We start from the raw sequence: 26,712 nt of genomic DNA, 5'->3' as shown, positions 1-26,712 counted from the left end.
TTATGTTTTCTGAAAATACATCAACAAATTTGGAGTTTCTGTTACTTGGATCTAGCCATGTGAGGAATAGTTGTCATTGTCCATGCCTTCAGAAATTTTAATTGATAACCATTCCCAATCTCTTTCATTTTCCAGGTGAGAATTAAGAGTTTCATTTGTGATAATCTCCTCAGGGACAGACATGTACTAAATAGCCAATTCATTCAATTGTGAGATATTGTGTGACCTCTCTCCTGCTCCCAACGATTTTAAAGTTCAACAGGAAAAATAAATAATCTAAGAACTGAGTGCTAAAACATAAGTAAGCATAAAAGACAGGAAAGCACAATGGCCCTGATCAGAGAGTTGGACACTGATGGTCCCCAGGACTGTTAGACACGTCAGGGTCAAAGTCTTCAAAGGATGCAGCAACAGCCAAGGATCTAACAATGATAAAATATGTGCATCCTACGGGCAAGGATTATTAGATGAGGGCAGAACCGTGTGGCCTGAAAGTAAGTACAGGAAACCAGTCTTATTCGGCCATCACTACACAGCCCTCTGGTAATTAGGATACAGGATAATCAGAGCAGAAAGGAACCACCAGGTAGGACTTCATTTTAATATCCTGAATTACTTTGGGTTATTTATTTTAAGATACTAAAAACTTTTTATTTCATTATTTTCCTACACTTTCCTCAAATTTATGAAGCATTTGAAAAGTTCGAGCCTTTTAGAAACAACAGTATATTTTGTAACAAAAACAACATATTTGTGAAAATACAAAGGCTGATTTCATATTTACTTTGCATTATGTTAGTTTTATATATTTATAAAATGGAAACAAATTCAGATGTAATCATATCACGAGTTGTTTTTTTTAATGCATTCACTTCAAAGAATATCATGGTGTACATGGAATTAATAATGGTCACTATATTTCACAAAATAATGATCTTATTGCTATGGTGAGAAGAAAAAAAGAAAGAAGGGTAAAATGCACTTAATGAATGTATTTTAGGATAATGGTCATAGAAGTAAATTTCAATCTTTATTCATAAGAATGAAAGAAAAATGAGTTGCCAGTGGAAAGAAAATAACAGTTTTGTATTGTAAACTAACTATAATTTGATTTAAAATGTCCTTTGTTTAATTGATATTTCTCTAAACTTATTATTTTTCTTTATCCTCATTGTTATTCATATACCTTCCATCATTATATCATGAATCCCATTAATTTATACATTAATGAAGTTGAATTGATTGGTTTGTGTTGCTGGATTTTAAGTACTGAAGTAGATTTCGGTTAATTATAAAGCACTTCATTTGTTTAGAATTCTATAAGTCCTCTTGTACCGTTCCTACCTCCTTAGGGTACGCTCTTTATATGGACTAGATGCAGAGAAAACTGATGTGAATTGGTAAACAGGATAGAATATTCCAATTTTGTCTTTAACTTTGCAAGTGATTAAGAAAAAATAAAAACATTTTTAAAATTTTATATTGATCTAACCAGAAGGATAAATGCATTTGAAAATCTTTATATCAGATAAATAAGTTAGCAAACATACCAAACTGAAGAAATGAACCAGCTCTATTATGGCTGGGCCATCATCTATATAATTATTTTTCTGATTTGCACTTTAATGATACTTTCTTGTTCTCTACATTTTAGATGAAATTCATATTGACAGGCACTTGATATTTATGAATATATTTATTTTTTGATTACATGTGTTTTTATTATTGAATGTCTGTCAATATTGTGTTTTAAACTAGTCCTTCAAAGAATAGGAAATAGTATTATATACCTTCATAGAGCACTATAAATATTTAAAACTGAATATATTCTTTTTTGATGTTAAAGCACTTCTAAACTGGTTATATCTCTATATATTAATATTGCTGAAATGTTTGTCTTTCTCTTATATGATGTAACACTGTTTTATTTTACTCATTAAAATACTATTATGTCCAGTACTTAAAGGAATACAAATTTAATCTTTCAAATAGATAGATAGGGAGTTCTAATTTTATAAGAAAAAAGAAAGGCATGAGGTATGATCAAACAATATGATGAATTTTTAAATAAACATTTTTACAGTAAATTTTTTACATTGCCATTAATCCCCCTCAAAATACTCTCCCTTGGTTCGAACACACTTATCCTATCATTCTTAACACTTTCTGAAGCAGTTCTGGAAGTCCTCTTTTGTGAGTGTCTTTAGTTGAACTGTCATGTCTACCTCAATGTCCTGAATCACTTTGACTTTGGGAAAGAGCCAGAAGTTACACGGTGCCAGATCCATTGAATAAGGTGGATGAGGACATACCCCTAATGTTTTTATTTGACAGAAATTGCCATATGCCAGAAGCGATGTGTGACACAGTGTTGTCATGATGGGGGATGATTTACGACACACTTTAAACACACCTTCTCTCAACCGTAGCTCACACCTGACTGACTGTACTGAACAAGTTGAAACTTGTCACACACTGTTACTAAGGTTCCATATTGAAGATCCCTGCTTTTCTATTGGATGGCACTCAGCAGTGGCATTCACCGTATTTTATGATCACAACGGAAAAGCTCTGTGTCACACATTGTTTCTGGTAGGGCAATTTCTGTCAAATAAAAACGTTACCTGTGTCCTCATCCACCCGATTCACTGGATCTGGCACCGTGTGACTTCTGGCTCTTCCCCAAAGTCAAAATAACCATGAAAGGTAAATGTTTTCAATCGTTTCAGGGTATTGCAACAGCCACAGCAGCACAACGAAAGGACACTCATGAAAGAGGGCTTCCAGAACTGCTTCAGAAAGTGGCAAGAACAATGAGATAAGTTTGTTCAAAATGAGGGAGAACATTTTGAGGGGGATTAATGGCAATGTGTCTTTTATAGTAATACATTTTTTTTAGTTTAAACATTCACCGTAGCTTTTGATCACATCTCATATTCTGCAAATGGTGTGCTACTTCTGCCTGTGAGGATATATTTGTTTGTACCTTAATACAAAATACATTAATATGAAAATAACCCAGTAACTGGAATTATATTACTTTTCAACATAGCTTCAATACGATACTTTTAACAAGTAAAAGATACAAATTATTTAAATAAGTATGGATTTCTTACTAAGTCAGAAAATGCTCTAATTTATGTATTATAATATTCCATTTAACAAGTTCAAAGTTTAAGGCAATGCACAATACCTGATATAAGTTTCTTAATAAATAATTATTGATTGAATTAAAGTATTAGCCTATGTAGGCCTGTGGGAAATATTGTAGGAGCTACAAAGAGAGAATAATACATATATTTATTTTCATGATGATATAAATAAGAATATTATCATAAGCCGCATGGAAATAAATTAATGTTAGTAATTCATGTGGTTAACAGAAATTAATGTAACCACATGAAGATGAGGGAGTCTCCATAAAGGAATGCATTATTAATTGGACCTTGATGAAAGTGTGAATATAAGATAGAAATTCAGTTTAATTTGTCCTTCGATAGATGAATGGATAAAGAAGCTGTTCTATATATACACAATGGAATACTATTCGGCGGTAAGAAAAGATGATATAGGAACATTTGTGACAACATGGATGGATCTTGAGAGAGTAATGCTGAGCGAAATAAGTCAGACAGAAAAAGCAGAGAACCATGTGATTTCACTGATATGTGGTATATAAACCAAAAACAACAAAAGAACAAGACAAACAAATGAGAAACAGAAACTTATAGACACAGATAATAGTTTAGTGGTTGCCAGAGGGTAAGGGTGGTGGTGGGGGTGGGTGGGAGATGAGGGTAAGGGAGATCGAATATATGGTGATGGAAGGAGAACTGACTCTGGGTGATGAACACACAATGGGATTTATAGATGATGTAATACAGAATTGTACACCTGAAATCTATGTAATTTTACTAACAATTGTCACCCCAATAAATTTAATTTAAAAAAAAAATTTGCAGCTGTGAAAAAGAAAGAACATGTCAAGCAAAATTTGACAGGTTAGACTTTTTTTAACATTATCTCAGAAGAGTGAAGGATCATTTGTATGTGAAAGGAATTACAGATAGGGGAAGTAGATTATCAGGAATGATTTGCCCTTATTTTACAAGAAAGTGAATTATGGCCCAAAAAGTTTAACTTGTTTGAGATTTAATCGAAAATAGCAAAACTGTGAGCATACCCATTTGGGAAGTTTTAAGGAAACAAGTCTAGACCCCCTTTTAAAAACTATACATGCTCATTTATGTGTGTCCAAACATCTAGTAAAATGCTTACTAGCCTTTTCAATAAAAATATAATAGTTCTTACTATTTGAGAGGATTTGAGTGGATTACCTTCAATATCTCTAAAAATACCCTCCTCACCACCCCACCCCACCCCCCACACACACACATACCCTCATGTCATGTGAAGGGAAAATTAGTGGAGAGACTTTTATTCTTCAGGCAACTTATGTTTGAATTTTGGTTCTGCCACTTTTTGTGGCATGGTCTTAGGCAAGTTATTTAATTTTTCTAATCCTCAAGTTTTTCATCTGTAAAACAATACATGCCTTCCTGGCTGTTAGGATCCATTAGAAAATGCTTTCTTGCAATGCATTCTTGTCAGAGTGGGTAGGATGATTTTCCTAAAATGTATATTTAATCATGTCACTCTCCAATAATATCTAAATTTCTTATCTGCCCAAAAGGTATTATCAAATGACCTACATGCTGCTTACTTCTCTGATCTCCTCTTGTATCATTCTCATCTCACCTCTATGCTCCAACCATTAGAGCCTTCTCTATGCCCTACTAACATACATACCTTACACCCACATTAGGTGATTTGCATGTATTGTTTCCTCTGCTGAGAATGTTTTTCCTTCTGATTTTCATGTTTGCTTGTCATTCATGACTCAGCCCAAATGTCATTTTTACAAAGGTCTTCCCTGCCAACCTCATGTAAAGTAGCTGCCTCCTACAACTGGTGAATATTATATTAATCTTTTCTTAAAAATGTCTTTTATTGGTAGCTGAAATTATCTTGTTTATTTGTTTGTATTGATTGTCTAGATTAGGACACTTTTCTCATTTATTTTTTGGAATTTATACGGTTCCTGGCAGTTTGTAAGCCCTCAATAAATATTGTTGAATAAGGAAATAAGTTAATTTTTGTTACCATAATTATGAATACAATATAGAAAAGATGTAGAAAATAACCAGTAAGACTTTAACCCAGACTATGTATACAATACTTTGGTACACATTATCTTAGTGAATTATTTATTTATTGTTAAAAGATGAACATTGACTGTAAAAGAAAAAAAAGCTCACAATGATAATTCCAACCTGCAGACATGACTCTGGAATTTGACAAAGTAGAGAAAGAATCATATAACATAATTATTTTTTGTATTTAGGCTTAAATAATTTAAAACTCAATTAGATCACGAGTTATTCACCATCTATGAAAACATTGTATATGTATAGGGAAGAATTGGGCCCTGCCCAGAGCAGTTCTGGGCCAGGGCTCTCAGTTTCTGAGATGTAATCTGTGTCATACCTACGAGTGTCTTTGTTTAGAGTGGGGTCTGGCCACACTGGATCTTTGTTCGGGCTGGGAACACCGGACAGTCTTAGGGTGGGACTGGCCATACTAGAAAGACTAACCATGTGATTTAGAGTAGAAACTTCAGGTCATTTGACAACAGACAATCTGGAGGCTGAGATCAACCATGTAGTCAATTAGTCAATTGATCATACCTATATAATGAAGTCTCAATAAAATCTGGATGCGGAGCTTCATGAGCTTCCTTGTTGGCAATACTCTGCATCTATTGTCACATATCAGTGCTAGGAGAGTGATATATCATGTGCACAAAGGAAACTTTTATTTGGAACCCTCCCAGACTCTAATCTATGCATCTCTTCCTTTGGTTGATTTTTTGACCTGTATCCTTTCCCTGCACTAAATCATAATCGTGAGTATAGCTTTCAGTAAGCTCTGTAAGTCCTTTCTATGAAATATTGCACTTGAGGGTTTTTGTGAACACTCCAAACTTGCTGTCGGTGTCAGAAGTCAGAGCAGTTTTGGGAACTCTGCCCTTAGACTGTAGTTTGGGTAAGTCTGAGTAGCATACTATCATAGGAAAGAAGCTCATAGCTGTCTTACAAATGGTAACATTTTAGATTTGGGTAGAATTACTATTAGAGAATAACCATTCTAATATGTATTTCAGGGAATGGCATCAGGCAGGTTATGATTTGTTTCAGTTGTCAGAGATGTTTTGGTGGTTGCCTGGGGTTAGAAATCAGGTTTATCAATCCCAATCTTTTGGTTTTCCCACTATATGGTATTATTTAACACAAAGTTGACACAGTAAATATTATTGTATAATTTGATTCCTATTTTAGAAGTAAAATTATGACAATTTCAAATTTCTAAATTAGTAAAGTATTAATTCCATAGGGTCCTATATATAAAGATAAAGCTAGAAGAAAACTTGAGGCCTAAATATACAAAAACTCTACCTGTCTAAAAATACCCAGTATTCTCTAGAGCAGCTATCTTCATCTGGAAAGGATCAATTTGCTTTATGTCACTTGTTAACAAGCTTTCATATAATGTTTTCTTTGGCAAATTCCCATCCAGCATATATTGGAATACTAAAGTGTTGGGAGACTCATACAATTTTCAGATTCATATACACTGGTAATGATGAAAAATAAGCATTTCCAATGAGGCCAAAATGACAACTTTAAAAAAAAAAGTGCACCTTAGAAATTCTAAGACAACTAAATTAGTGTAGGGCTAGCAATGAAAAGCCTTTAAAATACTCCTTTGTATTACACATGAGTGCTTCTTCTGGATTATATGGTTTTCTCAAAATATTCAATAGTTTTAAAAAATTGATATTTTAAAACGGACACTAATGTTCTTCATCAAAATAGTTCGGTGATATGATACCTCTTTGACATACAATTAAATCAGATATTAGTAGTAGTAGTAATATTATCATAGCACACATAAGACATTCTGAGGTAAATGAGATATTATTTTCCATACACTATAATGATACAACGCTAGAGATTCTGAAAGCATAGGAATTCTCTGCTTAGATGCAACACAAAGAATTTGACAGTCTTATATGTTTTTCTCGATTCTCTAGCAGGAAGTACAATGAGCAGTCTGAATTATTCTCATACTCTGCATAGTGTGGGTATAGCTGGAGGTCTTATGTTCCAGGAGAACCAGCACATATTGCCCAGAAAAGGAATGTTTTAGAGAAAGACTTTTAAACTTTCCTAACATCATCAAGAAACACTTGTTAGCACTTGTTATAAGTAGTATTGTAAAACATGCCTGTGATATAAGAGTGAATATGTTAGCTTATATTACTTTTCAGGCATTTGGAACAAGGGGATAGACTCAGGGCAATACAAGAAACTCAAATGGAATTTTCAGAGAACAATTAATACATGAGTTTGGTTGTAATAATAAGCTTGTGGGAAGAGATTTTGCAGAGGTAAGTAGAAATTGTATTGCGGGATTTTGACTGTCAAGAGAGTTAGTATTTATTCTGTAGACACATACCATTGACTTGTGTGTGTGTGTGTGTGTGTGTGTGTGTGTGTGTGTGTGTGTGTTATGGCAATAAGGGAATGTATTCAAATGAATACTTTAATGAGAGTAATCTCAGAGAAGTGTGCAGAAAATTTTATAAGTGGAAGTTGAAGAATTAGAATGGTTCTTGGAAAAACGTTGATAGGGATAAGGAATAAGGAAATAATGAAGTGCACTTCATAACTGTGGAATGCTCAGCTCCCCTAGTACACAAAGAAAAATGAAGGCTAGAAATAATGATCTCTCTGAAATCTCTAATCTTTATCAAATTATTTGTGTTTCTTTTGACAATGACACAAACTGATTTAGTCAGGTTTAGAATCAAGGATATGATATTTGTGACATTGGTTCTACTTTGTCATGAAAATGGAACCCAAAAGACATCTTTTTTTTTTTTTTTTCCATATTTTAAATGATGACCAAAAAATGCATTTTTTAAACTAACACCAATCCTTAAATTTTTCAAATTTGAATTATGAAGTTTACTAATTATGTGATATATTTACACTCCCTAGTTTTCTATTTTTATTACTTAATAACAAAATTTCAATTTCTTTGTTCACATATATTAAAAGAAAATGTTAAGAGTTTAATTTTATATTTTGTATGAATCCAGCTATTAACTTAAAATCCATGTAAAATTATGGTTTTATGAATCTACACAAATGTTAACTTTTCCTAAAAAGTGAAATGTAGCATGATATTTGAGTTTCAGTATTTCAGTACTGAAACTCAAATAGTACTGTGCTACTTGGAATAACTTATAGAATTGCTTACTTTTAGTATAAAGGGACGAATTAGAAACTTGGCATAGCTTTAAGAATCTCATTTTGCTAGATATTTTACCAGTACAAAAAATACATAATAATCAAAACAAAATATTGTCTTATGCTCATATTTATTATGGCAATATGTTATTTTAATGAATAACATAAGATCACCATTCATATTTGCAGAATGTATGTTTTTGGACTTATAGTGGGAACCCTTCTGAGTAAGGGTGGATTAAGAATTAAGATGCATTTTTGAAAATTTTTATTGAAAATATATTTTGAGCTACTGAAATCCATAAGTTAAAATCAGTAACTAGCAAAGAGAAAGTTGTGTTTGGAAATACTTTATGGCTGCCATGTTGAAAGGTGGAAGTAACTGTCATAACGATTATCTTTACTTTATACAACCAACAAATAAAAACCAAGTAACTATCCTAAGAGTAGGAATTATAAAATATCATCATGTTAATTTCTCTTCCCCAAAAAATAACAGTGAAATCATATCATTAAAATATATGCATGCAGTTATGTATTATCTTCTCTTTTCCACTACATATATAGGTGTGCACAACTCAACTCTTGTCAAATTGTATGTTCCCAGCCTGTTCCAATGCCTGTTTTGAATGATGTGTGTACCTTGTGACTTTTACATCTCTCTTTTTTTAGAATTCACATAATTTATCTTTCTGGGGGTAATATGAATTATTTAAAGATACTTATCAGGTTAGTCGACTTTATATATTTTCCCATGTAAAAAAGAATATAGTTATTATAAGCCAAGTCTCAGAATGTATATTTAGACACACAGGGAAGTTAGACTAAGGATCTTGTACAATGCTACCTCATACATTTTCGATAATAAAATAATATTTTCCTTTTACTCAATGTGGAGACAGACTCCTATGATTAGCAGAGAATGAAATGTATATCATAGCATGTGATGATAATGTAGAATGACTAGAAGAAGAATGCAGACTAGATTGACTATCCCTTATTACTTTGAATAATTCTCTCTTCACTAAAAGTGAAGAGACCAAATAATCAGAGCAGTTGTACTGTGTTATTAAATATTCGTAAACAACTATTGAATTCTAGACCAGGATGCCACAACTTGCTTGTAAATATTTTAAGCCTGTTTGGAAAGTCCTTTGACTAATATATAATAGTACAACAATGAAATTAATTGACATCTTTATCATCTTTATAATACCACAATTAAGGATATTTTAATAATGTAATAATTTCCTTTGATAGAATTCTTTCTTTTTTGAGCAATACTTTCTTATGTAGTGACCTGTCTCAGCTTTCTTTAGTTTTAGCAAGATGGTAATTGTCATCTTTATCATAATAAAGGGACAGATAAGGCTAAAGAGTTGCTTTAGAATGGACCTTATGGAGTGGTTACCTATTAATGTAGTGATCAGAGCTTGTTTTCTGAACTTTGTAGCTTCAAAATTTGATTGTATTATTTCTGCCAATAGCAACCAGGTTCTGGAGAATTGATTCACAGTACCAAAACACAAGAGACTGATTTATAAATGATAATACCTATTTTATTTATATATCAAAGAGGTTGGCATTTCTTTATTAGGATACAGTTATTTGTAAGGTTTATGAGAAAAGAAAACATGCCTATTAGGTTCATTGTTATGTCTTTCGGGTTTAGAAAATTAATTTTGTAATTACTTCATTAATAATTATTTAGTTTACTCTAATGGCTTTCAGTCATTTAGGAGGTTACATGAGTAATCAGTATTGTTAACAGAACTTTAAATATATGCTTACATAATAGTTAGTAATAATTATGGTTGATGTAATACCAAATTTGTTAATCTTACAAATTTAGTAAATAATTAGTATTTCCTTACAATTAAACAATCAGTGGTTCTCAAAGTATTCACATAAATCCTACATGCTGATTAACTGGAATATGTATTAAATTTCCTATGGCACTTAAACATTGGTTGAAATTTTATATAATAAAATTCTCCCCAATGTTTTAATAAAATACGAAATCTAAAATATCAATTTATCTTAAATGTTTTAGCCACTTTTAGAGAAGAAAATTATTATACATATCACAAGCATCCCAAAGCAAATCATTATGCTTTCCCTAAAACTGGTTACAAATATGCTCATACCAAAGATTTTCATTTCTTTTTATCTTTTTGCTTCTTACACTTTGCTGATATCAAAATGTTCACATTTCCCTGGAATTTCAAAAATATCTGAGTCTATTTTTGTGCTTCCATAGTATTTAGTAACCATACAGACTTAAAAAAAAAAAAAAGTTGTTTCTTAAATTTGCATATTCCAGGTTATTTACTAGATAATTTTTTTTTTTTCTAGTCGTTGTAATTTGCTGTATATTCAGAGGATTTAAACTCAAGATACTGACCATCAGGATGGACTTTCTTTTTTCAATCAATCTTTACTTATTATATGCCCTTGTGCCTTTACAAGTTTATGCCTAACTTTTAATTCTGTGCAATATTAATGTCCGCTCACAAAATAATTTGCTTTTTAAGTTCCAATGGCTTGTGTTATATACATAACAGTTTTCCTGTTAGTATAATATATATGCCTGGTATATTAATGTTAGTAAAATAATTAGTTTCATTATTATATCTTTATTATGGAGAGCTATTAGGTTTTTATCTACCAGGAGATGAGAGACTATTTCTGCTTAGTTACCACTTCTAGATAGTCCACTAATTTATCAAATGTCTGAAACACACAGTTGTACCACCTTATAAACTGGGCATGATCATTAATGTTAATTAAATGCTGGACTCCTTTTCTACTTGGTGATTATGTGTGACTGTTAGTGCTGGTAAGTCCTTTCTATTCCTGACACAGAACAACTGTATTTTATGCTTCTACTTTATTTGCAAGTCTTTCCTTACACACATGAAAAGAAATATATGTCTTCATATTATAAATGTACATATAATTACAAGAAATCCATATATTATTATAACTCACAAAAACAATAAAAATTTAAAAGATTCTATCTTGTTTGTGGTTTTTTTGTGTATATCATTAGTGCTTCTTTATATCCTTCATACTAACTTCTCAGTTTGAGTATTATACACTGTAAGCCTTTAACAGACTCAAATTGTTTCATTTAGTCATAATGATTTAGTTTTTATTTTTAATTTTTTTGGTATCTGTTATGTCAGAAATTAGCCAAGGAGAAGCCATTTAGGGTTACTTTTCTTAGCCTTTCAAAACTGCCTCTGACTTTTTATTTTAGACAAACTTTGTTTTTTGGCAACAACAGGATGTTCTAGAAATATTCTGTGCTTTTTCTTTCTTTCTTTTTTCCCCCCTATTAACTGAGGACTCCTGGTTCTTTTGTGTTGGTGGATATTGGGCAACAAGTGTCTGAATTGTCCATAAGTGCTGGCTGAGGGCAAACATATTGTTGCTGCTATTGGTCTTTTTTAAGGAGAGATCTGGAAAATATATTTCTTTTTAGGTTTATGAGGTCACAGTGATTTTTTTTTTCTGCAAGATTGTGTTACTGCATCTACTATCCTTTTATTATGAGGTTTCACCAGTTTCAAATACTTTCCACTATACTAGCAAGAAAGTTGCTTAGTAAGCAAGATATCAACACAACATGAGTTAGCATGGGTAGATTTTAAAAAAGTTCATTTAGACCAGTAGTAAACGGACCCCTGCTAATACAAATGTCAAGAGTCACCTGCAAAATGAAAATTAAATTATAACAATGTAGTGAGTTTCCCAAATTTAAGTTGTTCATTTTGTTGGTGTATCTTAAATTAAATGTTCGAAGAACAGTGGCAGGTTTCATAAGTATTTTATTTCTTTGTTAAAAAAAATTTACTTTGTTTTTCAAACTGTGGGTGGATATATTAACTACAACATCAAAAAGAGGGTTGAATAGTCCAGTCTTGAAAAGATCAGTATCCTCTGGACCTCAGGACCTCCTGGAACCAGGAAACAGATGACCTACTACTATGACATTTTTCATTTTTCAAGTATCCTTAGAATGGTCTTAACCATACAATGAATTCTAAGGTCCCTGATACAACAGCATTTTGCTGCGATATCCATCACACACACATAAACACAAATTTTTATCATTTCTATAAAACTACTCTCTGACCAGCAAGTTTGGTTAAGATGCCCATCTTGAACCATCCACAAATAAACCCCATCCAAACAGGGTTTGTCTCATGTAATAACCTGGTACCCTTTTCTGTATCTAGATGGATTCAGTAGGATGGGTCCAAATAAAAGGGGAAAATACTGTACAAACCATAGAAGCTTCCTCCGATGAGGAAGATGTTCTTGCTTGACATAACAGCAAAAAAAGGTGACAGTCATATGCCAGGCACTCATTTCTTTCCTTTCTTTCTTTGTTCAACATTTATTGCTTTCTAAATGTTGGTTGTATTAATTTTCTGGAGCTTCCTTAAGAAAACAGTACGGACTAGGTAATTTAACCAGCAGAAATGTATTTTCCTACAGTTCTGGAGGCTAAAAGTACCAGATCAAAGTGTAGGCAGTTTGTCTTCTCCCGATACCTCTCTCCTTGGTTAGCCATTTGCCTTGGTTCGCCATAACTGCCATTTTGCCGTGTCTTCACATTATCAATAATCAGTTAATCTAATAGGTATTTATTTCCTCCATTCATTCCTCCTAGTCTAACATAAATGATTGGGAAATGATAACTGGATACCCACTTCCAAATATGGTCTAAGTTAATGTCTCACAGTTGGTACTGTGTACAAAATTTGTTTGAGAAACAATTCATTAAATGTGTCAGAAGAATGTTACACAAATATGAAAGATAAATATTAGAAAAATCATCTAAAATTTCAGTTCACAGACTTCTATGCATTTGGGAAGCTTTTATATCCTCTTTGTGCATTTTTAAAGAGCAAAATCTTATCTTATTTCATGATCGTTAAAAAAGTTTTGATTAAAATACTTTACTGTATTTTAATATTTCTTACTTGTTCATATGTATCTCTGTTTAATTATACATGTTCTTTAAAAAAAGCTAGCATACCAATAAATGGAAAAGTTAATATTTTGATAGTAATTCTTGAAAATTGGTATTGGGGTGATAATTTAAAGATAGTCAAATATTTTCTTGTATCGGTTAAATTTTTTCACTTCTAATATGAGTTCTTTTTTGCTTTGTGGCATCTACATGTGAATATTTCCTCAGTTTTTCAGTATTTCTGTCTCTAATTATTGATTTTGCTTTTTCATCAGGATGTTTTGAATAATTTGGGATCTTGTGAATTGGATGAAGATGATCTAATGCTTGATTTAGAATTTTTAGAAGAACAGAGTCTTCATCCTTCCGGTAAGTGTTGAATAGATGCACAATATCTTACAACACTGATCGTACTTATTTATATTTCATTGATGAGCTAAATATTGTTTAGGCTGCCTTTCGTCTTTTCAGCTCCAGTTTGTATATGTGCAAGACCCTTGCTAGGTATCATGAACACATGATTCTGGTGATCTTAAAATCTGTTATGGCAATACAAATCCAGATGGAAGATAAATATAAAATAAAATACAAAACCCTATAAAACAAAAGTTGTTTCAAAAAAGGACATTCTAATTAAACACTTAATAAAGCAGTTATTTTTTTGAAGAAAACAATTATAATCCCAGTTTTCATCATTTTATATAACCAAATGGAGAGTTTGTAGATCTAGATTTACTTTTTGAAACTTAGTCACGTCAATAATAACTGCAAGGTTAATGTTGATGCATAAAGTTGACCTCAAAATTAATAATTACCAACAGCCACCACAAACACATATTCATAAACACATGCATACACATACAATTATAGTATGAGATAAATTTTTGTATAAATTAAGAATGGATCCTATTATGTTTGTAATACTTTATATTAAAGCATACAAAGTCATATCTCCAAATACCAAAATTACTCCATTTGAAGTAGGTTACAGGGATTAATTGTTCATTCAAATTTAGATAATTGGCTACAGAGGCAAGCTTTTACTTATTTTGCTTTTTATTACTAATAATACCTTTAATACAGTCATTTTCAAATAAAGTAGAAATAAAATTAAATTGGACCTTAAAAAATCTTGGATCCTACTGCATACATTTGAGAAAATCAACCTCCTGGATTTCAGTGTCCATATTTTTAACTACTAGGAATTAGACATAATCTCTAAGGTGATTTCAGGCTCTAACATTTTATGCTGAATTTTTGTTCATGCAATATTTTTATATTATAGATAATGTCATATTAACAATTGTCAAAAGAAGGCAATAACAATGTTTATGTTTTTTTACACTTTATTTTAGTTTAATAAGAAACTACTTGAAATTCTTTTATTTGAATACAAACTTAGAATAACCATTTCTTGAGACGTTCTTCCTACAGTTGAGTTGATATTCTTTTAAAAATATACATTTTTCTCACTTTTATGCAGATACCTTATGCAATTTTGTTATTCATGTGTATTTATCATGAAATAGTTACACGTGGTGAGAATGCACTCCCTTTTGGTGGGAAATTTGTCAATATCTAGCAAATCTATAAATCCCTTTATTTACTTTAAGACCCAACTATTCAGCTGTTAGAAATTTATTCCTAATGTGGTAGAAACATACAAAATATTGTATTCAAATAATTATTAATAGAAAAATAATTGTAATAACAAAATATTGGAAATACCTTAAATGTATTTAAATAGGACACTTGTTGAATATACAATGCTATACGAAGCATTGTGTATTATACTAAGTCATTATACTAAGTTATTGTATAATATACTAAGTTATTAAGAGGACTAATATAGGTATATATGTGCTATAGCAAGATTTTAAGGATATATTGTTGATGGAGAATTTTGCTGCGGTGGGTTAGACTTGTAGGTAATACCTAAACATACTCATCTTAACATCACTAAAAGTGTAACAACTAGACATTTTGTCCCCCTTAATGCAATGCCTAAGGAAGTATATAGCACCAGCACTTCTGCTCACAAGTACTTAAATCTATTTGAGTCCCTTGATTAAACTATGATTTCATAGGAAACATTGGCTTAAGGGGAAAAGGCATGTTAAATGGCATGATGAGATGGACAACAACTGAATATAGGATGTGGGAATTCTATAGTCTAATGGTCTGGTTTCTTCAACAAAGAAATGGCGTGATAAAAAGGTGATGGGTGTTGTAGATTAAAAGTAAGAAATAGAATGTGACATCTTTATTGGCATATCTATTGAACAAAATAAAATCACTATAGAAAGATATTCATGAGTTAATCAGAGAAATTTGAGAACCAGCTGAATTATTACAGAATTATTATTATTTTGTTGAGTGTGGACTATTTTTTAAGGAAAATTCTTTAAATAGATGCATGGCATCTGATATTTATTTTACCTACAAATGCAGAGATAAGAATAGAAAAACAAAGTTGGAAATTTGTTGAAAATTATCAAAGAAGGGAAATGGTACTTGGGGTCAAACGTTTATTCATTAGTTATAAAATTTTCTCTATTTTGTGCATGTTTAAAGATTTTTCACAATAAAAAATAAACCAAGTAATAATTTAAAAGAATTATAGGTAGTGAAGTAATCTCGGTTATGTTTGGCAGGCAACCATGACGAAAAGCAAATAATGACTTAAAAATATAAAGACTTATCCTCTTGGGGGCAAAATAATATTCATTCAATGTAAATAGGGTTATGATAAAACAAGGATATGAAAAATAAGATGAAATCACAGGTGAGGTTGGCACATAAAATGTATACTGGTATTATCACAATGAGTGGAAAATGTTTCTTGGGGTGCTCTACTAGTGATATGTGAAGAAAGAAACACAACCAGTTGCATGATTAAAGATATATGCCATCAATCATTCAGTCAACCAATCAATTCATTTTTAAAATAATGAAATTCTTCTTACTAAGAACTGAAAGATATTTAGCTCACATGTCTTAATACGATATAACTTATTTATATCAAGAACAGTTTCCTCAACAACTCCTTGCAGTACAAGCTGGTGGCATGATGTTCAGTAGAGGTAGGCTAAGTGGTGACACAGCAGTGTAGCAAAAGCTAGAAGCTTTATGAGAATTTTGCTTAATACAAAAATTAAATCCAGTTCCTTGGTTATAGTTCATATTCCTCGGATAATTTTAATGTTGAGAATAATTAAAGTAAATGTTGTCAAGCATTTTTCTCAGACATAAGATAATTAGCTTAAAGCCTAATAAAATATTGCATGTTCAACAATGTTACTTCCTGATAGGTCCTCTATAATGAACTCTGCAAAATGTACCCCTAATGTAACTGAATAAGATAACTTTTCTACAAATAGATGTTATCAACAACCAGTTAAATATCAAACAGTGTGTACTATTCGATACAGAGATAAGAATAAGAACTGGAGTTTTGGTTTTGGAGCACTTAATCTTTAACTATTTTCTGAAATAAACTAGAACAAGGTAACATTTTTATTTAGGCTGCTAGTAGTATTACCTTCACAGTGGTAGAAGCTAATAGGAAACATGCGCCTGGCTAATTTGGCAGTTAAGCATCGTAATTAATTAAATGAGTTAAAGTTAAAAGGAAAGAAGCCTAAAACACATTTTGGTATTTCCTGTTTGGAACATATTAATTAAAATACTATTTTTCTAATTCTTTCCTTGGCTCCTATGTTAACACTAGGAGTGGGTTGTGTATAAGTTTTAGCAATTAGTAGCTGGAAATCTAAGTTAAAAGGAAAGGAAAACTGCATACCTATAATAAGCCATGCTCTCTTTCTCAGTATCTCAAATTAATCCTCACAAGAACTCTCAAGAAGAAATCATATTTTAAAGACCCATTCAGGTTAAAGAAATTGCAAATTAATATAAAAAGAGAACAGCCACATTGGAGACAACTGCATCCAAGTTAGAATTCCAGTTTTGCTGCAGTGGCCTTGGGCAAGTGATCCAGTCTTTCAGAGCCTACTTTCCTAATTTGTAAAATGACAATGGTATCTATCTTAAAATATCATCCTACCTAAACAGGTGACCTATTTATATGTAAAGTTGTCTAGAATAAAATAGGAGGCCACTACAAATCGGTTACTTCTCTTGAAATCTTAGTTTTAATTCCTTGTCAAAGAGTTTGTCATATCATTGTGTTTTTTCATACTGCTCAATTTCTTAATGATTCATCATTATTATATATTATTTTAAAATATGCTTTCTGATTTGAATTTTTATTATCTAAATTTTGTGTGACATTTTAAGTGATGTTTTGTTAGTACCTATTATTCTGAAATTAATTAAGGCACTTTGCTTATAACAGGTGGTACATTTCTTTGTGTTAAAACCGATGCATTGAAATGCATAAAAACATTTTTTCCCCCCGGATATTACTCATACCCCGTTTCCCTCAAAATAAGACCTAGCAAGAGAATAAGCTGTAATGCATCTTTTGGAGCAAAGATTAACATAAGACCCAGTCTTATATTATATTATAGTAAAATAAAACTGGGTCTTACATTAATTTTTGCTCCAAAAGACACATTAGAGCTGATTGCCTGGCTAGGTCTTATTTTGTTAGTATGTCCAAAATACTACAACATATTTTAAATAACAATTTCTCAAAGAAAAAAAATTCCTATGTTAAATATTTTAAAATGTATTAACCCAATTTTTTTAATATTCAGAGATAAAGCTAAGCTGTTACTTTGTATTAAATTTGATCTTTATAATTTGAAGATGAGTTAATTGAAAATAGATTTTACTTAGTTATCATTCTTTGATGAAAAAATTGTAACGGTCATTGAGATGATTGAGTGACGAAATTTTCCATTGTGTCTCCTATTTATTTTATATATAAAACACTTAGGGTACTATCTCTTGGTATATGTCCACATGCAAATGAGGAAGTAATGGCCCAATGACATAAATAAGGAAATAATTAGGTAATAGCTAAATTATTTTGAGGTTGATGAGCAAGTGGTATAATATTCTGCCGTGAGTTAGGAACGCCTCCTGTGCCTATTAATTAAGAAGGTAATTTTTATTTTTAATTTTTTAATGGATAATAGCACAGCAGAACAGAGATGAAACCCTAGTGGCTTTGCTAATATGAATGATAATGTACAAATTACAACAACATTCACACGGGGAAAATTACAAAAATAAATTATAACTTTTTGCAAGCTTTGTTATGTTTAAGTCAGAGAAAAAGTGTGTGTAAGGTAGCTTCAATCTGATTGTGTAAAGCTAAGAATATATGACACTTAATTTGGAAGTAGCTAAAAACCTGGACTCTGGACAAATCTTAGCCAACTCTCAGGCTATGTAAACTTGAACAAATTATTTAATCTCTCTCAGTTTCCCTCTCTTCATCTGAAAAAGGAAGCAACAAAAGTATGTACCTCATAAGTTTGTTGTGAGGAGTAAGTTCAAAAAGCCCAGTAGAATGCTCTCTTTCATGTCTGGCATGTAATATTTTGTAAGTACTTCCGCTGATACTATGTTTTTACAATATGTGTGATAAAATATAATGGCAGAAGATTAATAGGCATCCAGTCTTAGAAAATGTGGTGATTTTTCCAGTCTCTAGTAACAGAGCATCTCAACCATATTTTCAAGTATAGTATTTCTCCAATTTTATGTATAGAATGCCATAACATATGCAATTAATTTTGTGACTATCACATATTTCCACACTTACATAATTATCACATTAAGTAAAATAGTAATAAATTAACACTTATTGAATTTATATGCCAATTCAATGAGTTAAATAATGTCTTTCACGTTTGAGAAAATGAAAGCTTTGAGTGATAAAATATGACAGGCAGTAGATATTCTAGCTGGACCCAAAGTTTTTCTAACTCTGAAGGCTCTGTGTTTAGTCCTTATGACTCTTTTGACTAATAAAATTAATTCCTATAAAATTTTTAAATCGTAGGTCCAGTGAAAAATTTGTTTCAAACTGGCTCTTCTTTCCATGAACTTTTTCGATTATGGGCATCACTTATATATGTTTGCTTTTGACTTTATGCAAGAAGCTGAAATTAACTTATATTTACTTATGGAAGAATCTATGTGGTGCCAACGACTAGTGTAGGTACTAAGTTGCTTCTGTTTTTACTTTGTCTTTAAGCTATAATTTATAAGCACTTTGGATTATTTCATTTAATCCTAACACCAACTCTTAGAAAATATGCACATTACCATTTTGGATTCATGGATGAAGGGATGGAGGCACAGGTGAACACTGTTGTTAGTCCAGGATTACAAACTAGTAAAGTGGTAGAACTACAGTTTAAATTATACTGTTGTGAATTAATGCCTACCCGCTATTTTCACTATAAAAAGCACTCAATGATGTTTAGTTTCTAGAAAGAGCAGTTATAATAAAGATGCAAAATGTTCTATTGTAATACACTCTTTGGGTAACACTGTAGTAAAGATGCAATTGCGACATTAGTTGTCACTTCATGTTTTTCATCAGCTGGTGCTTTTGCTTTCTCATTTCTGCTTTCAAAGGGTTGGAGTACATGTTACCTGCTTGCTCGCCATTAGATGGCAATCTTGTACTGATAATGATGATAGTAATCCTAGCATACATTTGTATTCAGCTTTATAGTTTACAAGGGATTTCAAATATGTTATCTCATCAAATTATCACAATAACACTCTGAAATAGGTGTTAATATATTCCAAGTACAGTGGAAGAAGCAAGTACTCTCTGGTTAAAAAATGTATTGAGGTTCACACAGCTGATATTAACCCAGATCTTAACATTAAATGGCAGGTTCTTTTCACTATCTTTCTAGCCTTACCGCTTCTAATTTTACATACAGTTTTAATATATTTGGTTATGTATTTTTCAAGGCCATTGAAAATCACAGTAACATCCTAGAAGAGGAGAAAGGAGTTGCTTCAAACAGGCATGCTCAATGTGGTGAAAAATAAGGACTGCTAGCCTAAAAGCAAGACAGAACGCAAAAAGCTTAGAAAAGTAGACAAAGTCATAAAGCAGAACAGTGTGGGTCCATTTAATGCAGGAACAGACATCTCCTTCTGTATCAGCAGGCCATGAGGCATTATTGTATTGCAACATATGACTCCATTACATTTTAAGCATTATTATAGCCCTGAATCAATAGAAAAGTGTTATATTCTGACTACTCTGATAAGATAGCAAACTATCTGATGTACAATTTACTTTGGAAGTATAGCTTTCTGAAATGTTATTTTTACTCTTTAGAATGTTAAGAGAAAAAAAATCATAGTTTTTTATAAACTTGAACTATCCAGAAAGTATCATTTCATAAAGATTCCATATTGCAAAACTTTGGATATATTTTAAAATAATTTAAAAATAATTTTTATATAATTTTAAATACTGTTTTCCATATTTCTCCCCCCACGTTCTTGCAAATGACAAAATAGACATAAAAATTTTGTAAAAAGTTTACCAATTGTCATCCTTGAAAAAGCAATAATTTATTTTTGGTCTACTGATAGAGCATAGGGATCACGATATTACTTAAACGCAACACTATACAATTATCGGTAATGTCTATTTTCAAGACAGATACTGCAAAATTTTAATGATTTTTGTTTATTTGTTGATTTTGCTTGTGCAGTTCATTAATTGACCAATTGATTAATTCATTAATTTGATATTGATTTCAATTCCCATTTTTTAAATATTAAGCATGTTCAAAATATGACATTCACCTGGGCACATTATTTTCCATTCACTGTGTTAAATGGTGTACTTAGATGACAGAAGAAAAGCCTTAACTGGAAGAGAATTTTAGATATTATGAAATAGACCCCGTCTACTTCTGCTCCTCATGAATATTCATTGTTTTAGAGGTTTTGTTTAAGGCCATGAAGTTATTTTGTAGTAGAAACAGGCTGTTAATAAGAAATTGACTAGTTCCATTTAGTAAGCACAATTGGAATTAATTATTTCATTTTTTGTATTATATTTGCAAACAGAGTAAGTCATTTGTATTTGTGGATTTAAAAGTGCCTCTGGCTATTTTGCCTGACAGACTTTGCTATACTTCAAGAGCATTGCTTAGCTAGAAGGAAGGCTTTTAGGTGGAATGGTTTTCAAAACCTAATCAACTATTGTTGAAAATGTTTATACATTCTGACCTAATTTAACATTAAATGACAGTGGTTTTAATGAAGTCATAGAATTTACTTGTAACCTGCTATTGTAACACTTTCTACCGTTACAAATTCTCTTTTGCTGTGCAAAAGGGCAGTTAATGACTCAAGTTCATTAGAGGATACAGTCAAAGGAAAAGATTTATTTTATTCAGTATGGTTTTTCTGGAGCAATTAGAAAGAAAATAAGTGTCTCAATATAAAATTTCATGGCCTTTTACAATTGTGTGGTGGCATCTCCATACAATTGCTTGAATAATGCCGACAACATCAGCTGTCACTATCAAAATGAACAAGTAATTAAGAAAGCAAATGCTAGTCTTTGTTCTGAAGAAACAGAAAATTTATATATGTAAAATTGTTCATCAACAAGGAAAATAATCACTGATATGAAACAATGTTCTACAGTGCCTTAGGCAGAAAAGAGAGAAATAATAAGGAACATTTCACACTATTTCAACAAATTAAAATGTAATTGTACATACACTAAAAACAATTATAGAATTTCTATTCCTTAAATTATAAGATTCGATAGTATTATTTATCAGGCAATACTATAGCATTAGCCCCTTTTATTTATATTCTGATTCTTCTTCTGAATCAAAATTTCCAAGAGTCTACAGTGGAATTGGGAGTCTCTTATTCTTCTGAGGACCACCTTTCTATAACCAGACATCTTAGTAAATATGACCATAATTTGTCTGAATAATTAGTAGATTTGCATGCTGCCTTGATATTACCATCAAACTCTGGCTCCCCAGCCTTTTGATAAGACCTAGCTCAGTGTGTTCCTTACTGAGGTGAGGAAGAAATGGCACCTTCACTGAACTCTGGTCATTCTTTGGAGAGGAAGAACAAGTTAGGATCTATTGAGATTTTACAGTTGGTTTAAGATGTATCCTTCACTATGGAGATTTGATTGGGATTGGGTAAAAATCATGATATAGTAGTTGAGGAGACTAGGATTGGTGGAAACAGTGAGATGAATATTTTAAGGTGAAGGGTTTCATGATTTTTAGAGCATAAGCTCTCTGTTGACGCTTTCTATTGAAGAATTGGTGTGTCTTTGGGGGAATCCTATAATAAACAATAAAAGTTATTTGGAATAGTTAAGTTATTTTACAGCTATCGGCATTCAACTATTAAAACAAAGTCTGAAAACCACTGATCTATTTGAAGAGTCAATATGTGCTCATAAAAAAAAATGCAATACTGAGAAATGATGATATGGGCTAAATAAATATAACATACTATATTCAAGGGAAAGATATATTTCTGTGGGCTGCAGTAGGAGGGATAGGCTTTAGGAGAAGTTATACTTGAACTGTGTTTAAATAAAGTACAGTAAAGGCTGGGAGTGGAGGCGCTCCATGAGCAGAAATTAATATAAGGTTTAAAGAAATAAATATTTAAGTGTATCTGAAAAATTATACAGGGTTAGATCTACCTTTCAAAGCAAAGATTGCTTAGGGATCATACATAAAAATTTTCATCCTGTTATTATTTTTCTTTGGTCTCATGTGTTTTTAAATAGTCAAAACCAAAATAGGGCTTTGTTTCTGGCTTTTGCTATAAAATAAAATACTAAATGTATACATTTTTGAATAAAAGGATAACTTGTTATTTTCAAATGTATGACTCTGCTGATGTGTATCAGTAAAGAATCATCAAAAAGTATTAGCCAAAAACTGTAATTCTATGAATTGGAACATGGTGGTGTACTCTTCTAAATAACTGTGTACTTCTATTTTTAGCAGAATTGCTTTCAAGTTGTTTTGAACAATCTTCTCAATGAAATAGTCTAAAATCAATTCTAGATTATTCTTTTTAAAAATCTTAAATGTTTTTATGCGGTAAGAAGCAACATATCTACAGAAAACAAAAATAAACTTCAAGTGCAAACATTTAAAAGTAAGTCATTATTAAAGCCAGTTGTCTTTCTGGCTAGCCAGTTTGTAAATATTTAGGGCCATTTTGTGTGTCTGGTAGCGAAATATTTATTCATATCTGTTATCCTAGTGGGAACTTGCACGGATACTCTTCTTAGTTCAGTTCCTTAGTTCTTTGAAGATTATTTCTTTAACACTGGAGAATTAGGACAAAAATTAATAAAGTTATTAAAAAGACCATGTTTTAGAAAAGGAAGGGAACTTAGATATGTTATAATTTAACTACATTTATATATGAGGAAATTAAAATCCATGAACAAATAACTTAATATTATCTAATTTGCAAAAAAATGAATATAGACTAGAAGGATTTGAATTCATTTTGAATATATAGTTTAATAACACTAATGAATGTTATAAATTAAAATACAAGTTAAAGGTTTGTTAAGTGACTATGAGTCTAGATAATGTACCATAAGGCCCTTCTATGACACAGTTTAAAAATTTGTGATTGACTTTATCCAACAGTTATAGCCCTAAGCTTATAATCATTATTTTTATGAAACATCATCCAACACTCAGTGGAAATAAATTTAAACAAAATTTAAACAAGGGTATTTCTTCAGCAACTCTATGATCTTGAGCGTATATACATATGATCGGATGTAGAGCTGAGATTCCAAATGTATTTTAAATTTGATTTTAATTATATTCACTAATATATATTTATATGTGCTAATTTTGAGCTTAGAGGCATGATGAGATTTTGTTATTCTAGAATAAAGCAAATGGTACTCTTAATGATTAGAATGTAATATTAATCAGCCCCATTTTCAATCTCGCTTTTATTATAACCACCAGGAACAGAAACTCATTTTTGTAAGAGGCATACCTGTGGTTTTGTTACGTTAGCCAGATCCTTTAGTACTGAATGGTCTTGCTGACACAGTTTACAGATAGGGTGCTCACAGGTCCTAAATCAAACAAGTGTTGAGGATGGATTTGCTAATCTCTCTTTTATTTTTCCTTTTCTGTCTTTATGGTTTTAATACTCCTCAGGAGATGCATATATTTGCTAAGAATACAAAAACTTTAGCCTATTATGCAAAATGTAGTGTTGTTTATTAGGCAAAATTTCACAGTGGAATCTGTTCTTTTTATTTTTCACTTTCTGCATCATCTTCTTGCTTTGACCCATATCTTTCTATCCAGCAACAAAATAGGAAATGCTTTGATACATTTAATGAATAACAGCATTATGTAGAAACATATATTTATTTTTAATATAATAAAAAAATTAAGTAAACTATATGAAAGTCAGAATGTCAAAAAGATGTCTTAAATGAAGCTCATTGATAGTGGTGAACCAAGCTTTCAGCCAAAGAATGTATTCTTCCAGGAGAAATACTTTACGACACATGTCTTGTATGTACTTAACTATAGGAGATGGTATTGATTACCTGGTTTATTTAGAAACACTTTGATAGTCTTATCTTAAGCCTTTGCATTCATTCTCACACATTTGGTCATTTATTAGTAATAAGTGTAGCCTCGGATGCCAGCCTAGGAATGCCACTCATTCTATGGTAGATGCTATTTAGCTTAGTATTTTCAAAATTAGACAAATACTAAATACGATTGAAATTTTTCTCCTAATATCAAAGCTGTCAGGAAACTGCCTATCTCATGAGAATTTGAGAATTAATAACAAAAAGTATACATTTGAAATATGGTTATGAAATAATTAAAGAAAAAATCTCTATGGGTAAATACCTTTTAGAAACATTTACATAGAAGTGAATTTATGTATAACTAAAGCAAATTAAATTGCACTCTATTTTGCTACTGTTGTCAGTGTTTTATTTTGTGTATTATAAATAAATAACTTTCAAGGAATAGTTAAAACATGCTCGTAGACTGTTGTAAAGAAAGGTATATACCTGTTCCCATAGACGTGCTCTGTGCTTTTTTGTTTAGAACCGAAATGAGTGAGAGTGTGTGTGTGTGTGTGTGTGTGTGTGTGTGTGTGTGTGTGTGTGTAGGCTTCTCCACATCAAAGAGCAATTCTTGGACATCTGTAGGCTGTCTGAGATTTCAACTCAGTTGTGACACTATTTATCTAGAGATAGAATCAGATTCCACAGGGTAAAGGCCTCAGTGCCCCAAGACCACCCTCTACTTCAGACTCCAACTGCAAGCCCAGGATGTTACCTGTGCTTCTGTGTTACCAGCAACAAATTTTAGTTCTCAATAGCCCCCTTCAATTAAGGATGCCAATCATTTAGTCCAGGTCATTACCTGCGCTTCTGATTGACTGGCTGGATCTGATGTTCACAGATCCTCTCCTTGGTTTCTATCAATTTGGTAAAACTGATCATAGAAGTCAGGAAACCCTTTTACTCATTAGATTACCTATTTATTACAAACGGTATTAAAAGATACTAATCAACAGCCAGATAAAGAGATACACAGAGAAAGATCCCAAACAAAGGAGTGTCTATCCTTGTGGAGACCGGGCCCAGCATGCTGGCACATGGAAGCATTCTGGTTCCTCAACCTGGAAGCTCTCTGAACCCTGTCCTTTTGGGTTTTTATGGAGGCTTCATTATGTAGACATGATTGGTTAAATCATTGGCTATTGGTCACTGATTCAACCTCCCATTCCAGTGCCCTCTCTAGAGGTTGGCAGGTTGGGACTGAAAGTTGTAATCCTCTCATCACGTGGTTGATTCTTCTGGTGACCAGTTCCCATCATTATATGATTTAGGGGCAGTCCAAAAGTCACCTCATTAACATAACAAAATACAGCTTTTCAGGTCTCATCACTTAAGCAATTCCAGGGATTTTAGAAGTTCTGTGCCAGAAACTGGGGACTGCAATGAAATACATATTTCTTATTATAAATCACAATCTCTTACAGGAGACATAACAACTAAATATAATATGGTGTCCTGGAACAGAAAAAGGACATTAGCAAAAATTAAGAAAATCTGAATAAACTATATCCTTTAGTTGATAATAATGTATCAATATTATTTTATTGTAACAAATGGATTATACTATTGTAAGATGTGAATAACAGACTAAGTTGTGTGAGTGGGGATATATGAATGCTCTGTACTATCTGCTTAGTTTTCTGTACATTTATAACTTCTAAAAAATAAAGTCTGTTAATAAAAAGGAAAGAATGCTGCTTTAAAAATATTTGTTTAGTCATTTTCAGAGGGATTAGAGTCAAAAGTGACATATTGATGAAAAAAGA

At 31.6% G+C, this 26,712-nt stretch overlaps 1 protein-coding gene across 4 annotated transcripts in view; it reads left to right on the top strand.

The window, feature by feature from the left end:
- The window catches only part of CCSER1 (coiled-coil serine rich protein 1), a 1,114,085-nt gene that overhangs the window by 203,518 nt on the left and 883,855 nt on the right, over positions 1 to 26,712 (top strand). For all 4 annotated transcript variants that reach the window (XM_074323491.1, XM_074323495.1, XM_074323500.1 and 1 more), the window contains exon 4: positions 13,635 to 13,728. In XM_074323491.1, coding sequence (XP_074179592.1) covers positions 13,635 to 13,728 — 94 coding nt within the window. The remainder of the gene's footprint in view (positions 1 to 13,634; positions 13,729 to 26,712) is intronic.

Source organism: Rhinolophus sinicus, linkage group LG02 (assembly GCF_036562045.2).
Source record: "Rhinolophus sinicus isolate RSC01 linkage group LG02, ASM3656204v1, whole genome shotgun sequence".
NCBI classification, from domain to species: Eukaryota; Metazoa; Chordata; class Mammalia; order Chiroptera; family Rhinolophidae; genus Rhinolophus; species Rhinolophus sinicus.
This window is presented reverse-complemented; position numbering and strand designations above follow the sequence as displayed.